Source organism: Uranotaenia lowii, chromosome 3 (assembly GCF_029784155.1).
Source record: "Uranotaenia lowii strain MFRU-FL chromosome 3, ASM2978415v1, whole genome shotgun sequence".
Taxonomy (NCBI): Eukaryota; Metazoa; Arthropoda; class Insecta; order Diptera; family Culicidae; genus Uranotaenia; species Uranotaenia lowii.
The window spans coordinates 310,697,944-310,721,043 of NC_073693.1; the positions used below are offsets into that span (position 1 = coordinate 310,697,944).

General features: G+C 37.4%; 2 protein-coding genes across 3 annotated transcripts in view; both read left to right on the forward strand.

Moving 5' to 3' along the window:
• LOC129756529 (SNF-related serine/threonine-protein kinase-like) overlaps nucleotides 1-23,100 on the forward strand; it is a 136,772-nt gene that overhangs the window by 72,559 nt on the left and 41,113 nt on the right. The gene's annotated exons all lie outside the window — the stretch shown is intronic.
• LOC129753723 (uncharacterized) lies at nucleotides 3,652-8,647 on the forward strand. Its single transcript, XM_055749568.1, has 3 exons — nucleotides 3,652-4,101; nucleotides 4,550-6,460; nucleotides 7,952-8,647. Exons 1-3 carry the CDS (start codon nucleotides 3,652-3,654, stop codon nucleotides 8,645-8,647), a joined length of 3,057 nt encoding a protein of 1,018 aa, XP_055605543.1.

Here is a 23,100-nt window from a genome sequence, read left to right on the forward strand (position 1 = left end):
CACACTAACTCTCAAGCGACGACTCTGGCTCTGACTCTGACACTAGAGGGTTGGGAGATTGACATTCTTGCGTGCCCACGAAATCGGTCGACAGCTACTACTGACGACGGCATCGTAGGTAGTTTCATTGTTGTTGTTGTTTTTTTTTGTTTTTTTTTTGCTATGCTGTTAAAATTTGTAAACATCGGAAACGAGCTGACGCCATCCAGTTTTAAAGTATAACGCGCTCATTTCTCTAGGGTGTTCCTTCCGAACTGAAGCTACCTTGAAATTTTATCATTTTAATTTGTATTAAAGCTAAAAAGTATTATTCCCTAAGGTTTTTATACGTTTCTTCCAATTGACATACATAATCGCAGAGATGAAAATTTATGTGAGACTGATAGGGACTGAATATCGTGTTCCAAAGCCCCAACTAGAAATTCACGTTTAACGACTAATGTTAGACACATATCACTTTCTCACGTCTCAAATATCACATCTCGCATTTCATTTCACTTGTTTACTTATTCTCACGTCTGACGGTTCACGTCTTCCCGTATCTTTTTTCACGTCTCACTTTAAATTCTCAAGTCTTACTTCATATTTTATCGTCTTTCATATCACATATCGCGTCTCACATTTCACTCTATTATCATCTCACGTATAACATCTCATCTATTTCCTCAATTTTCCACGTCTCACCTCACCTTCTCACATTGCATCTCACATATCGGGTCTCAGTTCTCGCGGTTCATGTCTCATCTTACCTCGATTTACCTTGCCTTATCTCATGCTTCACCTCACCTTCTCACGTCTCACACATCTCGCTTTTCACATTTCATTTTATCTCAAATCTGATTTCCTCACGATTTGCACTCGTTGAGTCCTTTTACCCAGGGAGGGAACCTTTTCATTTTGGATTTAAATTTATACTCACGTTCATCTAGCTTTATTTTATAAAGTTTCTACGTCGAATCTATATAGTCCAGTATTTTTAATAGTGAGATTCTTGACCACGAAACCACGTTCTTAAACCCTCATCCGTCCAAAAAAAATTTTACCCTTTACAGTCCCTAGAGTGCCAATTTGACACTACTGACTAAAACCGCTATATCTCTCTTGTTTCTCAACCGATTTTTAAAAAAAATTAATAGTTTTGGAAGCCTCGTAATGTAATTCAAATATGTTTTTTCAGACAATATTCACCTTCAACACTTTAGTTTTCCGTTATTCAAAGTCTATGAAAAAAAATCGGAAAAACATACTTAAGAAAACACCTATAAATCAGCTACGCAATATTTAAAAAAAATTCACTTTGTGTCCAAGAAAGCTGAAGTTAGAAGCTTTACGTTGCGCACAAGGATATATTTTTTTAAAGATCATGGCCTCAAAAAATGTAAAAAAAATGGTGTAAAATCGTACTGTTCAATCAATGAACCGCCAAAATTGTATTAGTCACAGTAGATAAATTTTGAAAAGTGGACCGGAAAGTTGAAGTAATTTGACACATTTTGTCATCTTTAGATTCTCAAAATACGAAACAAACTATTTTTTACGAATTTTTCAAGGTAGCTGTGTTAATTTGCAATTTCCAGATTTTTTAACTCTTAAAATCAACTTATCATACTTTTTAAAGCATTGCATTTTAAAGCATTTCACCACCAGAACTGGTATGGAAATGCCTTTCTAGTGAATATAAATTTTTTGCAGAGATTCTGCGTTAATGTACTCAAAATCCAGTAGCAGTTGATTTTTAAATGTTAGAAAAACTGAGAAATTGCAAATTGACAGAAAAAATCGAAAAACAGCAACTTTTAAAATTCTTTAAAAATTGTGTGTTTTGTATTTTAAGAATCTAAATGTTTGATAACGTGCCTTTTCACAACCCTGGAATTAGTTAGTAGAGTACTATGAAAAGAGATGATGAGGTGGACTGATAGTGAGGAGGAAAATTATAGCTGGTGCTGACCAGCCTCCCGACGACCCATTGTTTCCCGACCAACACGAGTCTTGAGGACAGTTGCCGCCCGAAACACATCTCGATCGGTTTGGTCTGAGTTGACCCGAGAGTTTTTTTATATCGAGTTACCAATTTAAATTTAAGTCTAAAAATTGTTTTTAAGGTAAACCCAGTATTTCTAAGTGAAATTATAGTGCATGTGTGCCCTCGAAGAATCGGTTTTATTATTTCCGTAAAAGTGAAAAACCATCAACACTTAACGTTGACGATCAACGCATCAGCACAAGGCCATTGTTCTACCATATTGCATGCTGTAGAACGAGGGGACGTCCGAGCCAAACGGTCAGCCAGGTCATTGTTGGGATAGGTCGTGGCAGTATTCCAAGGTAACTGCACCTGTTTCTCAACCATTTGGTCCTTCGAGCCGGATGACCTGGACCTCGGAAGCGGATTTGGAACCCTCGGAGCTGGAATCGTGAAAGTAGCACCACCATTTTGCATGCTATCGTTGGTGCTATTGTTCGGTCGGAACAATTGAGCGTCGCCATCGGAATTCCTGGCTTGGCGTGGTATCGCCATCTTCAACATTCGTGCTCGTTTTTGCTTGGGCAATTTTGGATTTTTCGGTCGGTTGATCACAAGGGTGATCAGGTTAACGGTGCCCCAGCGAAACGAGGCAGATTCGGAGGAGGCAGTTGGTCGGTTTGGTATCGCTTCATCGTGTGGCACAATTTCGGGAAACGGTCGGTTTCCACTGTGTCGGTGGACGATTGGTTCGGCAGCAGGTTTCGAGAGCGGACACCGGTCTGCAAGGTGGCGACTATTCAACGAAGTTCAACGCAGTGGTCATCAAGGTTGGTTCGGGTAAGCAACAACGGGTCAATTAGCTATTAATCAGTCCATCTCAAGAGTACTACTTGGATTTCGGTTGGGATCACCGGACCTCAAATTCATCTTTAAAACTCCTCATCTCATCAATCAAATTGCATCAATCAACTTCCATCAATCAACTCTATCAATCAACTTTAACTTCGACGCTCCTCTGCGAAATTTGGTCGAGAATAATTATCGGAATAATTATCCGATTGCTGGTGTTGCAGCTCAAGTTTGCTGCACTTGAAAATATTTTAATGTTTGTTTTGATTTTGTGTTAAATTATTGTGTACAAGAAAATTTATGGAAATTTGGGAATGAAATTGGTTGCGTGAATCTATCAAATATAAATGGTTTTAAATAAAAACACACAAAATTAAAATTTCATTGGTTAACTTAATACGTGCGAAGCCCTGGGTGTCTCTACCGGCTGGAAATCAAGGTTCGTCCTTTGAAACAAACTGGAGTTAATTTTCTCTTTGTGGTCTTTAATTGAAACAATTTGGAGCTGAGTTCACTTTGTTGTTTTTTGGTTGGAAAAGTCCAAAATGCCTCCCAAGGTATCCAAATCAAGCAGTCTAAAGACTTTGCGTGTGAAATTGTCCGAAACTATAACAGATTTTGAAGATATACGAAAATTTATTTCACTAATTGGTGAAGCAACAACTTGTAGTCAGGTAAAGGTGAGACTGGAAAGGCTTGATGATTTATGGGAGAGGTTTAGCGATACGATTATCGAGGTGAAAACTCACGAAGAGTTTGTTGCGGAGGATTTTAATTTTTCCAAAGAGCGCCAAGATGTAAGTGATTTTTATTATGAAGCGAAGGCTGTTTTAATGGATAAACTCAAGGAACTTCAGGAGCCTTTTGTGGATAGTGTAGATCGCTTGAATGAGACGTCTGCTCAACACACTTTAGATCACGTTCGACTTCCACAAATAAAGCTACAAACATTTAGTGGAAACATCGACGAATGGATGAGTTTTCGTGATTTGTACACTTCTCTCATCCATTGGAAGACTGATCTTCCAGATGTAGAGAAGTTTCATTATTTGAAGGGCTGTCTGCAAGGTGAGCCGAAAAGTTTGATTGATTCTCTTCAAATTACGCGGGCAAATTATCAGGTGGCCTGGGATCTTTTGGTAAAACGTTATAACAACAGCAAATTGTTAAAGAAGAAACAAGTTCAAGCTTTATTTAAGCTCCCTCAACTTTCTAGAGAATCCCCATCGGAACTGCATTGTTTGGTGGAAGAGTTTCACAAGGCTGTTCAAATACTGGATCAGGTAGTTCAAGCTGCTGATTACAAAGATTTGTTGTTGGTACACTTATTAACCAGTCGTTTAGATCCAGTTACGCGTCGCAGTTGGGAAGAGCACTCAGCTTCTGAAGAACAAGAAACAATCAATCAGCTTATGGATTTTCTTCAGAAAAAGGTCACAGTTCTGGAATCTTTGCCGGTCAAATCTGCTGAATCTAAATTTGTTCATCAACATCTTTCGAAACCACGGCTACCTTTTGTGAAAACAAGCTACGGGTCTTTTCAAACGTCAGGTTCTAATTGCCCCATGTGTTCTGGTGGTCACTTCTTGCACGAGTGTGCTGATTTTAAAAAAACTCAATGCAACTGAGAGGGATTCGGTCTTATTGAAACAAGCGTTGTGTCGAAATTGTCTCCGAGCTGGGCATCAGTCAAGGGACTGCAAATCGAAATTTTCTTGTCGGAATTGCAAGGGACGCCATCACACTTTGGTTTGCTTTCGATATGGTAACGGAAATACTGCTAGCACAAGTAATTTAAATCACCGGAACAATGGTAATACGGTAAATGCTGCTAATGTCGAGTCAGACGAGTTAGAGCATGTCACGTCAGCGTCGGCATCAGGTGTTAAGCGTCCATCTACGGTTTTGCTAGCCACGGCGGTTGTTTGGTTGGAAGATGAGCATGGAGTTAAGGTTCCAGCGAGAGCACTTCTCGATTCCGGGTCGGAATGCAATTTTGCTACAGAAAGAGTGAGTCAACTCATCAGTGCAAGTCGGAAAAAGGTGTCGGTTACAGTCCAAGGAATTGGTCAATCAAATTCACAGGTGAAGCAACAAATTCAAGCAAAGATTCGTTCGAGAATTTCGGATTTTACTTTAATGGCGGATTTCTTAGTTTTGCCTAAGGTTACAGCAAACTTACCAACGCAATCCGTAGATATTTCGGGCTGGAAGATGCCCCAGGAAATAACTTTGGCGGACCCAGCATTTTTCAAATGCAGATCAGTAGATCTTGTCTTGGGAATTGAATCGTTTTTCTCGTTCTTCAAATCAGGTCGGGAAATTTCTCTGGGCAACAACCTCCCAACACTGATTGAGTCTGTTTTTGGATGGGTGATTTGCGGTGGTCAATCTTTATCAAAAACAAGTGACCAAATCACCTGTAATGTGTCAGTTTCGGAAACTATAGAGGAAATGGTTTCTCGGTTTTGGTTGAGCGAGGAAATCGATGTTGGTCCCAGTTTTTCGCCTGAAGAAGCGCGCTGTGAAGAAATTTTCAAACAAGACGTCCAACGTTCGGAAGATGGTCGGTATGTTGTCAGTTTACCAAAGAACGAGTCTGTTTTTCAGCGTTTGGGTGAATCGAAGAGAATTGCAATCGATCGTCTCAAAGGTACAGAGCGCAGGTTAGCTCGAAATCCTGCTTTACACGAGGAATATCATAAATTTATGAATGAATACATTGAATTGGGTCATATGCAAAAGGTTGAGGAAAGGGATTCCAAAAAGCGGTGCTTTCTCCCACATCACCCAGTTCTAAAAGAGGCCAGTACAACTACTAAAGTTCGTGTTGTTTTCGACGCAAGTTGCAAAACTTCTTCGGGGATTTCATTAAACGATACCTTGCTGTTGGGTCCGACAATTCAGCAAGATCTTCGATCTATCATTTTGCGAAGCCGAACAAAGCAAATTTTGATAGTTTCAGACGTCGAGAAAATGTTCCGCCAAGTTTACGTTAGGAAGGAAGACAGGCCTCTGCAGTGCATTCTGTGGAGAAGTTCTCCAGAAAAGGAAATAGATGTTTACGAAATGAATACGGTTACATACGGTACAAAGCCTGCTCCATTTTTAGCCACTAGAGCACTGAAACAATTAGCTATGGATGAGAAGGAACACTATTCAAGGGCAGCTCAGGTACTTCAGACTGATGTCTATATGGATGACGTCATCACGGGAGCAGACTCAAAGGAAGAAGCAATTATGTTGCGCCAGGAACTCGATGCAATCATGAAGTCAGGTGGATTTTTACTTCGAAAATGGGCCTCGAACTGCCCTGAGGTGTTGGATGGCATTTCAAAGGAAAATTTAGCGATAAAGGAGTCGGAAGAAATCTTGTTAGATCCAGATCCGTCAGTTACAACCCTAGGTTTGGTTTGGAGGCCAAAATCGGACATTTTGAAGCTTAAATTTCAAATTCCACGGTTGGAATTAACGGAACAATTAACAAAACGGAAGATCTTATCAGTAATTGCGTCCTTGTTTGATCCATTGGGTTTGGTTGGAGCTGCTATTACAACAGCAAAGATTTTTCTACAATTACTTTGGACTTATGAAGATAGTAATGGTAAAAAACTGGATTGGGATTCACCTTTACCCAAAATGGTGGGTGAGGAATGGTGGAAATTCTACAAACAACTTCCCTTGCTGCAAGAAATTTCTATTGGTCGTTGCCTTATCATTCCCAAGGCTGTTTCGGTGGAAATACATTGTTTTTCGGATGCGTCGGTCAAAGCTTTTGGCACGTGTGCTTACGTGAAAAGCAAAAATGCAGAAGGCAGTGTTTGGATACGATTAGTCAGTTCTAAATCCAAGGTAGCCCCACTTAAATGTCAGTCGATTCCACGTTTGGAGCTGTGTGGCGCATTGACGGCTGCTCAACTTTACCAAAAGCTAGCGGAATCTTTACAAATATCGTGTAAGGCATATTTTTGGACAGACTCCTCGTGTGTTTTGCGTTGGCTGGAATCGACACCCACCACATGGACCACTTACGTTGCAAATCGTGTTTCAAAAATACAAATTCTAACAGAAGGCCACACTTGGAGTCATGTTGCGGGAGTTCATAACCCAGCGGATATTATTTCGCGAGGAATATATCCAGAATCCTTATTAGAAAGTTCGCTTTGGTGGCACGGACCCGGTTGGTTGATTATGGATCCAGAATTTTGGCCGAAACCGGTCGTACCTTTGTCGAGCGATGTTGAAGAAGAAAGATGTCGAAAAATCGTCGCTAATGTAGCTGCACCTTTTGCAGAATTCAACATCTGGTACATCAGCAAACACGCCACATACACAGACCTAATACGAAGAACTGCCTATTATTTAAGAATTATGGAATTGTTCAAACTTCCTAAAGAGGCGCGAAAAATGTTAGAATTTCTGTCCACAGCTGAATTAAAGCGGGCAGAATATGTTTTAGTTTCCCGAGTGCAACGAGAAACGTTTCCCAATGAATGGAAAGCCTTGTCATCTGATCAGGCTGTTGCGTGTAAATCCCCTCTACGTTGGTTCAACCCTTACATTTCACCTGAAGATGGAATCATGAGAATCGGTGGCAGATTAAATCGTTCACAGGAATTATCAGATACGAAACACCAGATTATTTTACCGGCAAAACACATTTTCACTCGGAAATTATTAGAACACTATCATGAAAAGCTGATGCATGCAGGCCCTCAACTAATGTTAGCCGTTATAAGGTTGAAATACTGGCCCCTGGGTGGGCGAAACTTAATTAGGCTGGTGGTCCATCAGTGTGTGAGATGTTTCAGATTAAAACCACGGTTAGTTCAACAACAAATGGGAGATCTGCCCCCTGCTCGGGTAACACCGTCTAGAGCATTTTGTAAAACCGGAATTGACTATTTTGGTCCTGTTCTTATCAGACCAGGGCCTAGGAGAGTAGCAGTAAAAGCTTATGTCGCTGTGTTTGTATGCATGGCGGTGAAGGCAGTGCATTTAGAGCTTGTGTCAGACTTATCGACCGAAAGATTCCTTCAAGCTCTGAGAAGATTTTTTGGGCGAAGAGGGAAATGCCAAGAAATATTCTCAGATAATGGGACAAACTTTGTGGGAGCCAAAAACTACCTTCAGGACCTCAGGCATCTTTTGCAAAATAAAGATTTCCAAGAGAAGGTTTCGAAGGAATGTGCCAATGATGGAATTAAATGGCATTTTAATCCCCCCAGTGGTCCGCACTTTGGTGGCTTATGGGAGTCAGCTGTTCGGTCTGCAAAACAACACCTTTTCAAGGTCATGAAGGAAACTGCGCTCTCGATCGAAGACATGACAACACTTTTGGTGCAGGTAGAAGCCTGCCTGAACTCCAGACCATTAACCAAGATGTCCGATGACCCTGACGACCTTGAACCATTAACACCTGCACATTTTTTAATTGGTTCATCTCTGCAATCGATTCCTGAAGAGGAGCTGTTGAAAATTCCCTTTAATCGCCTGGATGCCGTTCAATCAGTTCAGAAAAGTCTTCAGAGCTTCTGGAAGCGATGGAAAACGGAATATTTAAATCAGCTACAAGGAAGAACAAAGCGATGGCGCCCTGCTGTCTCAATAGATGTTGGCCGATTGGTTGTGATCCACGAAGATCACCTTCCGCCACTCAAGTGGAAAATGGGAAGAATTCACGAGGTTCATCCGGGAGAAGATGACATTGTGAGAGTTGTTACTCTTAAAACGGAAAAGGGATTTTTGAAACGTCCAGTGGAGAAAATATGCTTGCTACCAATATCTGAATCGAATGAGTCAGAGGAAATTTTGTCATCGGAATTGTAAAAAATGTCAATAAAAATAGTCTGTATTATGCTTAGAAATCTATAGTAAGAATGTGTCTGATAATTGTCAGAAGGTTTGTCGGAAAAGTCCGAACTATCAAGTTTAGAGTTGATCGAATCAGAGATAATTGTCAGAAAGTTTGTCGGAAAAGTCCGAACTATAAATTTTAGAGTTGATTGAATCAGAAATAAGTTTGTCAGAATATTGACGGGTAATTGATTCAGAAAAAAGATGCATTTTTCAGGGTGGATGAGGATGTTTGATAACGTGCCTTTTCACAACCCTGGAATTAGTTAGTAGAGTACTATGAAAAGAGATGATGAGGTGGACTGATAGTGAGGAGGAAAATTATAGCTGGTGCTGACCAGCCTCCCGACGACCGATTGTTTCCCGACCAACACGAGTCTTGAGGACAGTTGCCGCCCGAAACACATCTCGATCGGTTTGGTCTGAGTTGACCCGAGAGTTTTTTTATATCGAGTTACCAATTTAAATTTAAGTCTAAAAATTGTTTTTAAGGTAAACCCAGTATTTCTAAGTGAAATTATAGTGCATGTGTGCCCTCGAAGAATCGGTTTTATTATTTCCGTAAAAGTGAAAAACCATCAACACTTAACGTTGACGATCAACGCATCAGCACAAGGCCATTGTTCTACCATATTGCATGCTGTAGAACGAGGGGACGTCCGAGCCAAACGGTCAGCCAGGTCATTGTTGGGATAGGTCGTGGCAGTATTCCAAGGTAACTGCACCTGTTTCTCAACCACTAAAGATGCCAAAAAGTGTCGAATCACGTCAACTTTCCAATCCACACTCCAAATTTATCTACTGCGGCTAAACAATTTTGACGGTTCATTGATTAAAAAACGGTTTTACCACAAAATTTCTACATTTTATGTGGTTATGATCTTTAAAAAACTCAACAAATATATATTTATGCCCAACGTATAGCTTCTAACTTCGGCATCCTTGGACACTAAGTTAAAATATTTTTGAGTGTTTCGTAACTGATCTATAGATTATTTCTGAAGCATGTTTTTTCGTATTTTTTTTTCTCATAGCAGGAAACCGAACTTTTTTTTCTCACTTAAAGAGGTTTCTCTGTTTTCCAGTTTTTCTGGAAAATTCTGGAACAATCCTTTTTCTTTATAGCCGTTATCTTAAACCAGCTAGGTATTTCACCTTCTATTATACTTTCTAAGGAAGTAATTAAAATTATTTTGACTGAACGAAGTATGAAAGAGAATAATAGTGGCTTAAAAGATAACAAAGTCACCCCATATAAAACTCGAATAAATTCAATGGTGTTTTCTGTTTATAATAAAAAAAATTGCTTTAAAATATGTGGTGTGGCCGGGAAAGTTGGGAAATGCGTGAAAAAGTCGGGATTTAAAAACCATCGGGAAAATGCGGGAAAAGACAGAAATTCTTCCAAGAAATCCTGACAAACCTGTAGACTGTCCATAATTGCTCCAAAACTTGAGTTTGCACGCCCCAGCCCGCCGTTTGCGTAATCAAACCACCCTTTGGCTACCTAGAAGCAGAACAGTTTTTGGACAAAACCACCCGCTGTATCGATGTTGTCAAGTCTTCAACGATGTTTCACACTTGTTTGACTTCAATGTATCCAAATCAATGTTTAAATGTGCAATACGTAACGTTCCCTAGTTTTAACATAGTTTTAATTTAAACATAAGTTAATTTTAATATTCGGTCTGTATGGCAGCAGTCAAAGACTTAAATAAATAAATAAATAAATAAATAAATCGGGAATTGTTGGCTCAGCTGCTCAGTACTTGTGTTTCAGTGAATCAATCGCTCCACGATAATTGAAAAATTTTGTAAACCAAACAGTATTCTGAAAAATTAAACTCGAAACTTCGAGCAACTCAAAAATGATAAAATTGTAGACTTCAATTTCCAGTTGTTACCGAGAAATAGAAAATATGATATTTTTGTGCGGTCTTTGACCCTTTTAATACCTTGCCATATTGCCACATTTGCGGAAGTTAGCAAAAATATTGAAATAAAAACGAAAGTAGAAGTAATATTTACAATATTCAAGAAGCAATGTTGTGTAAGTACAGAGAATAGCAAATTTTCTTTTCTTTTTATAACTTTTGAAATAGAGGTCTCATGACATGAGCAAAATAATGCATAAAAATCGCAACAACGATTTATCGTCGTTGCGATAGTGTTAATATGTCAACTCTCGTTAAACTTGCATCTTCTTTTTTTAAGTAACAGAATGTCTTAGGCAAAGTTCCGAGCATCAACAAATTAGGCATATAATTGAAATTTCAAGAAAGTTATCCATGTGTAATGGAAATTCCAAAATAAATTGGAACTTCGAATATGGGTCGATATCTGCTGAAGAAGCGAAGTCGTCTTTTACTTTAGGTAAGGTTGCCAGCATTTTTTCCGGCACGTATCCGGGACGAATAAATCCTGGTTCTGTAAAAAAAAAAATTTGGTAAAATCCGAAAATTTGTTTTCAAATCTTTCAACCTAAAATTCGGATAATCTCCGGTAAATTTGATCAAAACCTAAAAATTATTCAACGTAAATCGAAAAAACAATCAATTGAATCTGTATTTTTATCGAAACACTTCAACAGATCTTAAGGCTTCCAGAAAACCCTTCATTAATATATTTTGATGAAACTTGCTCTTAAAAAAATTGTCTTTGGACGCAAATTATAATAACTCATTTCGAGATTTGGTTTGGTTTTGCAATTATTTTATTTTATTTTTATCTCTCGCAACCTCTCTCGCGACATAACTTGACGAAAATAATTCGAACATGGTTTTGCAAATATAGTGTATAATTTCGGTTTTCTACGAATTTTTCCAAAAAACTCTATCAAATATCCGGCCAAATTCGGGTAAAACCAGGCAATCTTGCAAGATTTCTTTTGAGAGCTTTCTTGAATTGTTGAATATTTTCAGTACTTACTAGAAATGAATAAACTTTCAATAAATTCATTGCCTAATTACGAGCTTTGGGGCTTATCTTATAAGTTATGTTAGAATTTAACATTTTGGACGTTTATTGACCTTTTTAACAAATATTTGGTTGGGTTTGACCAGCCCAAAATTAGCGTTATCGCCATGAGAAAATTTTGAAACAACAGGATTTTAATCTCATTTACAAGACTGAAATAGCATTTATGATTGATGAAAATTAATTTCTTGAATTAAACACTGCTGATTCTTTCTTGAAGGGTTGATTTGAATATTTGAAGTTCCTCAAAAAAAATGCTGATGGAGTTCTGTTTTGGTCGAATTCCGACCATATGTCCCTCAGTGTAAAATAGAGAAAATCAGGAAATATTTTCAAATTAATTATTTAGGAAATAGAAATAAAAGTTTGGGTGTCCTTGTGGTTGCATGGATCATATCAACGCGAAACACATCCTTTAATTTCTTATCTAAATTCTCACGAAATCAAAACAGTTTTCGAACTGAATTCAAGTCTTGAAAATCGATATATTTTCTTGAAAATCATGGGGTTTTACAAAGTTTTAAAAATATTTTCATAAACGAGGTTTATGAAATAAATAAAATAGTTAATGGTAGCATAGAGGATTTAAAAATTACTTATTTGTTGCTTTTTTGAATAAGTTAAAAAAAAAATGAAGTTATCTTAAACATGCCATTATTTTTGAGTTTATTAATAACAATAATAATTCAAACACTTATTAAAAGTAGAAAACCTTTAAATAGTGCTTTTAGAACTGATTTTTTTGTTTTAGAGAATCGGGAATTTCGTGAGACCATGCAGTGAAAAGACGGAAAAAATGCGGAAAATCAAAAATTGAATTTGATTGAACACCCTGAATATGCAATATGCATAACTTTTATTTAATTTTTAGCAAGTGTATGGCAAGGTAAAGTGTATTGACTTGACTTTTTCATACTTGTTCATTTGAACAACTAATCCTAAAAGACTTTTTATAGATTACTAGCTGATCCCATACGAACTTCGTTTCGCTTTCAACTTGGAATATTATTATTATTATTTTTATTAAAGACATTTTACCATTCTTATTACTTGGAATATGTCATGAACACTCGTCTATAAATTTCGACTCGATCGTTGAATAACAACGCAATTATTGCCAAAAAGTTAAACCTCTTTCGGTTGCCTCTTATACAATCTTTGATATCTGAAATCGATTGCCCTTCTCTCAAAACTCCCGTGTGCAAATTTTCAAAGCAAATTATTGCATAATAACGTCAATATTGCTAAAAAACAGTAAAAATCTATTAATATGGACGACCTTTTTCGACGACCCCTGGCAAAACATTCGACAACTGAAATCGATTGCCCGTCCCCAAAAACTACAGTGTGTAAATTTTCATCCCAATCCGATGCCAAATAACGACGATATTGCAAAAATATTGAACAGTTAATATGGACGACCCCTTTTGCCGGCCTCTTACACCGAATTTATTACCTGAAATTCATTGCCCGACCCTCAGAATTCTCGTGTACCAATTTTCATCTGAATCCGATGTATAATAACCACAATATCGCATTAACATTGGATAGGTATTATGGACGACCCCTTTGGCTGACCCCTGTTTGAAATTTGGATAAGTGAAATCGATTGATTGCCCCCAACAACTCCTATGTGCAAATTTTCATCCCAATCCTATGCATAAAAACGTCAATATCACTTAGATATTGAAAAATTGACATGGACGACCCCTTTTGCCGGTCCCTTACACTGAATTTGATACCTTTAATCGATTGCACGTCACTCAAAACTATCGTGTACCAATTTTCATTTGAATACGATGTACAATAACTTCAATATCGCAAAAACAATTAGCAGTTCATATGGACGACCCCTTTGGCTGATCCCTTACACAAAATTTGACACCTGAAATCAATTGCTCGTCATTCAAAACATTCATGTGCAAATTTTCAACACAATCCGACGAAAAGTAATGTCAATATCGCGAAAACAATATTTCTCTTGTATGGACGACCCCCTTCAGAAGGGGTCATCCGAAAATCTGAAAACATTTTTCATCCTTCCTGGTCCTAATGAGCATACATGCCAAATTTCAGATCTCTAGCTCTTAAGACGGCTGAGTCTATAGAGGACAAACAAACAAACAAACAAACAAACAAACATACAGAAATTGCTTTTTATATATATAGACTAGCTGACCCGGTGTGCTTTGCTACACCTTCCAAAAACTATTGAAATTTGTGTACATGTACATTTAACTTTTCATTTATTTGCACAAAATTTTCAATTCAATTTCAAAGTCATTAAAATGTTTTTTTCAAAATTATTTTTCAACTTTTTTATTTTGAAATGTTAATTTTTTAAATCTGTGTTTTAATCCTTTTTATGACTTTGTATTTTTTTTATGGAATTTTTGCTGTCCATTTTTAGTGTGGAGAGGGTCTCAAATAATCATAGAAACATATTTTGTAACAAAATAACGTCACGGGACACTTATTTTACCTATTCGTTCTCGGATTATAATACAAATTGTGAGAGTGACCCCCTTCCGCATTCCTATATCCCTAATGGAAGTAAAGGGGGTCTCACAAAATCAGAAAAACACATCTTGAATACAAACATGATCCCATGTCCCAGTTCTCCAGTTATTCTTAAAAATTGTGACCTTTCCTCACCCCCTCTGGCAAGAAAAGTGATCTCAAACCATCGAAGAAATATTGCCGTACACAAATATGCTCCCGTGCAAATTTGGATCCAATTTCTCGATTAGTTATCGAAATATTAAAAAATTATATGTGTGACCCTGTTTCCACTTTTTATCTTTCTACTGAATAGAGGGGTGCTAAACCCCCCGGAAAAACATTTCTTGTGCTCGAATACCCTCTCATGACAAATTTCTTTCGTTTGCTAATTAGTTGTTGAATTATGCTATAAAATTTGTATCGGAGCCCCTTTTCCAACCTATCCCCTATCTGGAAGGAGGAGATCAAGATCAAACATTTCGTGTATTCAAATACACTTCCATGCCCAATTCTGTTCCATTTGCTCGATTGTATGCTTGTTCCCAGGTGATATTTTGTTACATTTGTTAGTTAAGTTCTTGGTTTATGCAAAACAATCGTATGTGAGCTTCCGTCTTCCTTAACAGTATCCCCAGTTGTAAGAGAAAGAAGTCTCAAATAAGCAAATAACCATTTTACGTATCCAAATGCTTTCCCATGCTAAACTTGTTTCCATTTGCTCGATTAGTTCTCAAGTTATGCGGAAAATTGTAAAGGAACCCCCCTCTCTCCTTTCTATCACCCCACTGGAAGGAGACAGAAGTACAAAATATTCACAGAACATTCCTTGTGCTCAAATGCCCTGCCAAGCCAAATTTCGTTCGATTGGCTGGGTAAGTTCCCGAGTGATGTAAAAAATTATAAGGGAGATTTTCCGACTGCAAGAACGGAGGGTTCTCAAAATATCGTAGAAACGTTTCTCGTAATCAAATACCTTCCTAGGTCAAATTTGGTTTCATTTGATAGATTAGTTTTTCAGTTATGCTGAAAATTGTAATGAAGCCCCCTCCCCTCTTTCTATATTTTCACTGGAAGGATGGGTACCAAATATTCATAGAACTATTCATAGTACCCATATATCCTTCAAAGCTAAATTTCTTTCCATTTGCTCAAATAGTTTTTAAGTTATGCAATAAATTAGGTATGAAAGCCCCCCTATTTCCTTCCTCTTTCTCCACTGAATAGAGGGAGGGGTCTGAAATAATCATATAACCATTTCTCGTATTCCACCACCCTTCCACGTCAAATTTGGTTCCATTAGCTTGATTAGTACTCTAGTTATGTAAAATATTGTAAGGTAGGCCCCCTTCTCTCTTCCTATCACCCTACTGGATGGAGGGAGGGGTACCAAACAATCATAGTTGCATTCCTCGTACCGAAATGCGCTCCCATGCCAAATTTGGTTCCATTTGCATGATCAGTTCTCGAATTCTGATGAATTATTACATTTGTTGGAGAGACCTCCTCCCCCCTTCCAGGGATATGGAGGGATCCCAAACCATTATAGGAACCTTCCCTGGTCTCCAAAAGCCCCATCTGCCAAGTTTAACACAAATCGGTTCAGTAGTTTTCGAGTCTATAGGGAACAGACAGACAGAAATTCATTTTTATATATATAGATTTTTTTTGTCTTTATAGAGAGACTTTCAGCCTTTGGCTGGTTCGTCTCTAGAAGATCATTGTTTTTTTTTTCAAGAAAAGCACGTGAAAAAAAACAACTCTACTTTGCTTCTTAAGAAGTTTAGAAAATGTGTTTAAAGGTATTGCTGATTGATATTGCAAACGCTGGTTTAACTTCTATTGCTAGTGGTAAGATTTATAAATCTTCGGCCAATTGCTATACATAGGAACATATTGGCCAGTGCTGAATTTCATTGCTGCTGTCGTTCTTGGGAAAGTTTAGTTTTTCAGCCATTTCTTCTGAAATTAAGGTATGATTTTTTCGTCAAATCGCGGAAAGAGTAACCCTCAGCTCATAAGACCATAAGACGAAGCGCCTCGCTCAACAGAAGGTGTCGATATCGCAAAACCGAGTGGGATATCTGAAATTGCGCTACGGTAGCGCGGTAATAAAAGTTGCATTTCCGTTTTGCACGATGCTGATGCTTGCGGAATCCATCGCCGTTGTCGTTTTTAACCTTCCTACCTTGAAAAAAAAATTAACGATTGAGCGTGCAAAAAAAAAAACAAACCGCATCTGCAATTTAAGTCCCTCGCCGCCTGATCGAGTCAAATTGCCTCCTATACATGTTACAATGGAACAGATGACACTAAAGTTAGGCATAAAATGTGTAACTTGATTAGCAAACGACAAAAGTGTACGTGCTAAATTCACTCGCTTCAAAATATTTTCTCAGCTTTTTATTATCAGAAATTAAATGTTTTCTTGAAAATGTAAGGTGTTATTCGAACGTGTTGAATCATACGAGGCAGTAAACAACGAACCGGGTCCTAATCCATTATGTAAATCCCACTCTGTCACGATTTATTGGATAACATTTGTCGCGCCGGTGTTTGGGGCCCCTTAATTGTGTGACGTCAGGGAACAGGACCGAGCCAGATAGCGGTCGGTCCAAGTCGGTTAGTGGGATACCGACAACAAACATTTGGCCAAAAATATAATAAAAACTGAAACAAAAAATTAACCTGGGGAAGAGTGCTCGAACACACTATGAATGGCGCTCAGTCGGATTTTAAAAATACCCCTAAAACAGAATGGTTGGATACTAACATTGACGACAAATGGTTAAAAAATTAGATTCAATTCTCCTTGCTTCAGATTGAGGTTTTTTCACCTCGACGGGAGATTTTTGTTAATGGATAAATATTACGATCGATACATCAACTATCTACTTTGTCATTAAATTACTACCTTTTTAATTTCTGTTTAATCCTGGTTTGTTTTTTTTAGCGTTCAAAGTAATTTTATGAATGCTTAAAATTCACGATATCTTTAATTTTGCAACATTTTTTTTATGGAGCCTCTCCGAAAGCGCAGACAAATAAATCCCTTAATCAAACCTTGAGTGTCAATTTGAAACTCCTCACTTAAAATCGCAATATCTCTCTTCAACCGATTTGTACAAAATTAATATTTAAAAAAAACATCGTATTGTAACTCATACAATTTTTTTTCATACTCTTGAACACTGAGTATGAAAAAAAATTGTATGAGTTACAATACGATGTTTTTTTTAAATAAAAAAAGCTGAAGTTAAAAGCTATACCTTGCGCACAAAGATATATTTTTTGAAATTTTTAAATATGACCACAAAAAAATGTTAATCAATGAACCGTCAAAATTGTTTAAGTCACACCAGATAAATTATGAAAAAAAAGGATTGGAAAGTTCACGTAATTTGGCACATTTTCGCATCTTTAGATTTTCAAAATGCGAAGGCATCTGTTTTCGAACTTTTTATCAATTTTCAATTGTTCGAGTTTCCAACATTTAAATTCTACTTTGCACTGGATTTTCAGCATATAAACCACACCAACCATATAAAGCACTTCGTTATAAAAATTTTGTCTAAGTTTGTATCGCACAAAATTAGAGCCAAAAAAGTGACATTTACTAGAACAAAAAGTGCCAAACTTCCAAACAAACTTGATCCTCTTTGAGCTTTTGGTGTTAAGCAAATGAAAAGTTTTTTTTTCATCCGTAGACCTAAGAAAACGTTTTAAGAGAGAAAAAATTGTTGCGTGGCTTTTGAATTCTTTTTCAAGTTTCAAGTTTAGTTTAAAAAACAAAACCAAGTGTTTGCATGTCTTTACACATTCATGAAACACTTGAAAGTTTATAACGTTTGTTTCTAATAGAGATGTACCGAATATTCGGTCGGCCGAATACCACCAAAAAGCCGATATGCCGAATATTCGGCTCAGCTAAGCTCAGTTGAGCAAAGTATTCGGCCGAATAGGCCAAATATTTATTCTTAAAATTCATACAATAACAACCTTGTCCAATTTTTTGAATGATGTAGGATAATTTATTTAAAAATATGAAAAGTTATGTTGGAAACCTACCCAATTACTAAAAAAATGAGTTTTCAGTTAAAAATTTGAGGTGTATCCGTAAATCTTTCGCTGTAGATCGTGCTAGATACTTTGATTATCGATTATTCCAGATTTTCTTAGATAAACTCGGGCTTGCTGATGAATTCAATAAAGATATCGAGATAAGTCTAATCTGGCTACGGTGCCCAACAATATCTGGGCATCGTAGTCAGAGCCAACTTTCCGGATTTTAAACAGGTTTATTTACATTATTTGCTAAATTAAATTTCAAAAAAACTATAATTCCTCTTTGAAAAGTTCAAGTTATGTGTCCAAAACTAAATTAAAAATGGACATTTTTTTTAAATTCCTAAATACGATTTGAACGCTGCTGATGAGATTTAAAGAATATTATAAATTTAAAGTAATTTTCTTTCACTTTCGCTATATTTGTTTTGGAAGAATGTTTAGATTCTGTTCTTACTACTTTATACGTGCGGTAGAAAGTATCATAGCTCTTTTTAACTACCATTTTTAAGATATCTTGCTTCAATTTGACCTTCATCCAATTCGATATCAAATTAGCAATTCCAAATTGCTTTAACACACACAGAAGCAACAAATCATCGCAAACAAGCTTTTGTTTCTTCTTAAAAACTGGACAGGATATTCGACCGAATATTCGGCCGAATAGTTAAAAAGGTCAATATCTCTAGTCTCTAGGAAGTTCTGAAAAGCAGAAAAATCTTTTATAGAATCCTCAAGGTTTGAAAGGATTCTATCAAAGGTTTTTAATGCTGGATAACGTCCCTTATCAATCTATTTTTTTCGATTTTTTTTTAGTTGAAATGTATTTTATTGTTTAAAAAATTTCCTGCGATTTATGATGATATTTGCCTTGTCTTAACGTTTTGCTATTTTTGGCGCTGCAAAAAAAAAAATGTTTACTTGAAGTTTTAAAGACTTAATTTACCGTATTTAACGGTATGAAGGTGCGTCCTATACAACGTGCAAAATTTAAAGCACTCATACTTTTTCTCAAAAAAATTAGCTAAAAAATGCAGGTGCGTCCTATGTTCCGTTATAAACGGGATTTTGAATAAAATTATTCCTTTCGACCTTCGAGTGACTTTCAAATTTAACCTTTCTTTTAAGGCATTTTTTTCACTGCGCAACAATCAGATTGCGACAGCTGCGATTATTTGATGATTTTTCAAAAAGAAGGTTAGAAGGTTGGTTTGCTACATTGCTTTTTTTCGAAATACAGGGTCCTTTTGGTTTTGACAACACGGCTGATCACTTTTTGTTGCCAAAATCGAACCGTGGTAATACCGGAAGGATTATTTTCCTCACTTTTATTTTACTTTTTCGTCTTTTTATCGTAAACTTATGACAATTTCGAATTATTTTATGTTCTTTTTATCATGTTTCAAACACATTTAGCACTTTTTTTATTATGTTGTTAATAATGGTTTTTATTTCATTTGTATCTGTATAGAAATTTGTGAAATTGTTTTCATATTTGTCATTTTTGAGAAGTTAAAGATATTTCGAACTTATCATTGCCGTCTGAAAGTAAACTGACGGAGCTGGCAACAAGATGACCACAACAATAGGGTGTTTGAAGCATTTTTGTTTTATACACAGTTTTCAATGAGACTTAAACATCCATTTGCTACAAATAAATTTTTATTTTCCATAGTAGATACAACCATAGAAGATGTTGCATAAATCCAATGCCAATTTAGCAAATCTCTGTGCCGAAAATGCGCTGGAAGGAGTACTGTATCAAAGATTACATGATTGGAACAGCACTTGTGACATTAAGACTCGAGCTCCCAAGCAAAATTACGCATGATCAATACAAACAAGCGAAACATGACATTCTATGGGATTTTCATCCTATTGGATAATTCATATAATAAAAATATAGTAAGAATCGAACTCACTGCAATATTCTCATCTCGGCTTGCCAGTCCGATATCTTACCCAGTGCACTATCTGATTCGGTTAAAAAAGATTCATTGTCATAGTCTTTCTACCACTCCAATGGAAAACTAAAAACTGTTCTATATTGACGGCCGGTTTACATAAACACGCATAGCTCATATTGGTGGCTAGTGGTTTTTTGTCGTCGGTTGGATTTGCTGGCTGGCTGATTGTTTCCATCCAGCTTTGTCTTGTGATAGGTTATGGGATATGTTTTATTTAGTTTCTTTCAGACATATGTAATGCGGTTGCGCTGGGGAGGACAATGCCAGTTATTAGAAACCTTTTTATTGCCGGTCCGGCATTGAATCTTATACCGATGATACCACCTCCAAGGAAGTTCATTATTGGAGTAGAGTCTGATTTGTGTGTGTGTGTAGACATTGTTGTGAAGTGTTTGAAGAAGTAGGTATTAAAATTGCTTTGCAACATTATAGAAATTCTTATAAAGGTCCTTAAAAAAAAATCAAGAGTTTCATAAATAATCTAAAAACTTTTTTTTCTCTTTAAAAATTAACTCTGTGACAATGCATATTATTTAAATCTTCTGCAACCATAATTCGCCTACTTCAACCCCTTTTTGATTTAAAACTGTAGCTTTGATCATAAATAACGACTTAGTTCACAAAAATCTGTTCACATAACTCAAATTTGCCAGGTTTCGGTATAAAATTATTAATATGCCTCGACTCGATACATTTACCTATAAAGATCCGTCTCATCCGGTTCTATCTCTGTTTGGCAGAGATCTGCTCCGCCATTATGCAACCGGCATTTATTTTTTTCTTTCACTTCTCTCAGCCGTGATCCATAAAAACCTGACGGGTTTGTGTTCGGCCGTCTGGTTTGGATCAATATCGAACCACAAACGGAACTGGAGCAACCGGTTGACTTTTGCTGCTGATGGATGTTGGCGTAACTCTGATCCAAACTGGCCGGTACCTGAGAGCTGCCCCCTTCACCCTCCCTTCTGTTTCAAATCCTCCCAGACTCCCAACGGTCAAATTTTCCTTCTCGCAAAAAAACAGAGCACATAAGTCGCGTGTGATACGTCAACAAACCGTCGACAACGCCTCAACAAAAAAGTGAACGGCGAAGGACTATTTTTAAGCTTCCGCTCTTGATCCAACGAGAGCGCTGGGGCAAAAACACTGTAGTAGGTAGTTGATGGTTGATGGTTGGGTGACGAAAATTTCGGTCCACGCCAAACCGCCCCCGGCCAAGTCTCCGGTCAACGAACCCTTTGGACGACGACGTTGCGTACCGTTGTTGTGTTGTTCAACCTTGGCGGCAGCGTTGCGTTGAGGCGTTCTGCGAACCGCGTCGTCGTCAATCATCGACACATCCACTCATCTTTTCGAAATAATTTTTTTACTCATTTTACTCAGTCGTCGACGTTGTCGTAGCCTCTTCTTTCCTATACATATTCTCAGCGGCCGCCGACATCGGTTGAATGTGTTCACTTTTTCGACTTTCGGAGAGTGTTGCGGAGTTACGAACAACAACAACCGTGACCCTGAAATGTCGTCTGCTGCAAATGTGCACGCAGTTTCGAATTAATAGCATCCGTTCGACACGACCCGACTGACTAGCTGGCTGAGCTGAGCGTGAACGAAGTTCACGATTCAAACTCCTTTGAGATGCGATCTCATTTGACTGAGGAAATGGATAGTTGCATGCAAAGCGAATGATTCACCATTTCTCGTTACAAACAATTCGACAAATGTATTTACTCCGGATGAAATTATTAAGATCACTAACCCATATAAGAGGGTGCAAAAATCCAATGCCTGTTTAGCAAATCTCTGTGCCAAAAAGGCGCTGAAAACTGTACTGTACCAAAGATGATACGATTGGAAAGGCACCACTGGCATAAAGGCTCGAGTTCCCAAGCAAAACGATGCATGATCACTACATTCAAGCGAAATAAGAAAAACATTTTATGGGATTTTCATTCTATTGGATAATTCATCCCAAAAAATAAAGTGAGAATCGAACTCACTGCAACATCTCATCTCGGCTTGCCAGTCCGATATCTTATCCAGTGAGTCTGTTAGGAAACGTCTGAGTCGGTTAGGAAACGAAGGTTTATTATCATAGTTCTTCTGCTCCCGCCGATTACCAAAAAACGCACTGCATTTGCCGTCTGCCGTTTGGTCAGTGTTTTTTTATCCTCCTTTGTCTTTGATTAGAAAGGGATGAAAAGGGGAATGGGGTGGGAATGGGCCGGTTTACATACAAATACAGTGCTCGGTACATCATTCAACAATATCATTGCTGGCTGATTATTTCCATCCTGCTTTGTCTTGTGTTACGTTTTATTTGGTTTTTTTCAAACATGTGTAATGCGGTTGCGCTGGTAGGGCCAGTTATAAGAAAGCTTGTTATTGCCGGTTCGGCATAGAATTTTATACCGATAATTCCATCTCCAAGGAAGTTCCTTATTGGAGTAGAGTCTGATTTTTGGGTGCCAATGTCAGTCGACTTTGATAGTGCTATGCATTTCTATGTAAAGCGATACTAATTTTTGGTCAACGACGTAAGTAAACAATGTGACCAAGTTGAATGAATGACATTTTGCTTGCTACGATTTTTTCTCCATGCGATCATGATTTACATTTTTACAACTGTTGCGCAACAAATAAATTAAAACCCCTCATAACACCACCAGAAAATGAAATAGAAAGATGACTGTATGTGTGATGCGAGTGGAAAACAATAATGTCATGAAAAAAATGAAATTCTTGATTGACTGACATTCTATCTTAGTCATTCAATTTGTAGACGTCTTTGATATTTTTGCGGTGACATTGACTACTAGCCGTTGATCAGGATCGAACGAAATTGACTGAAGTTACCAGCTAAGATCTGTACCCGAAAAAATGAATCATGATATTATTAGCAAATTATTAGCAAATTAGTAA

What these genes read in the sequence shown, in the direction of transcription:
- LOC129753723 (XM_055749568.1), top strand. Translation starts at nt 3,652, where the DNA reads ATGGATAAACTCAAGGAACTTCAGGAGCCTTTTGTGGATAGTGTAGAT. An exon ending in CTGTTCAAATACTGGATCAG is followed by an intron (nt 4,102 to 4,549) that starts GTAGTTCAAGCT and finishes CGGAATTGCAAG; the next exon opens with GGACGCCATCACACTTTGGT. An exon ending in ATTCACCTTTACCCAAAATG is followed by an intron (nt 6,461 to 7,951) that starts GTGGGTGAGGAA and finishes AACTACCTTCAG; the next exon opens with GACCTCAGGCATCTTTTGCA.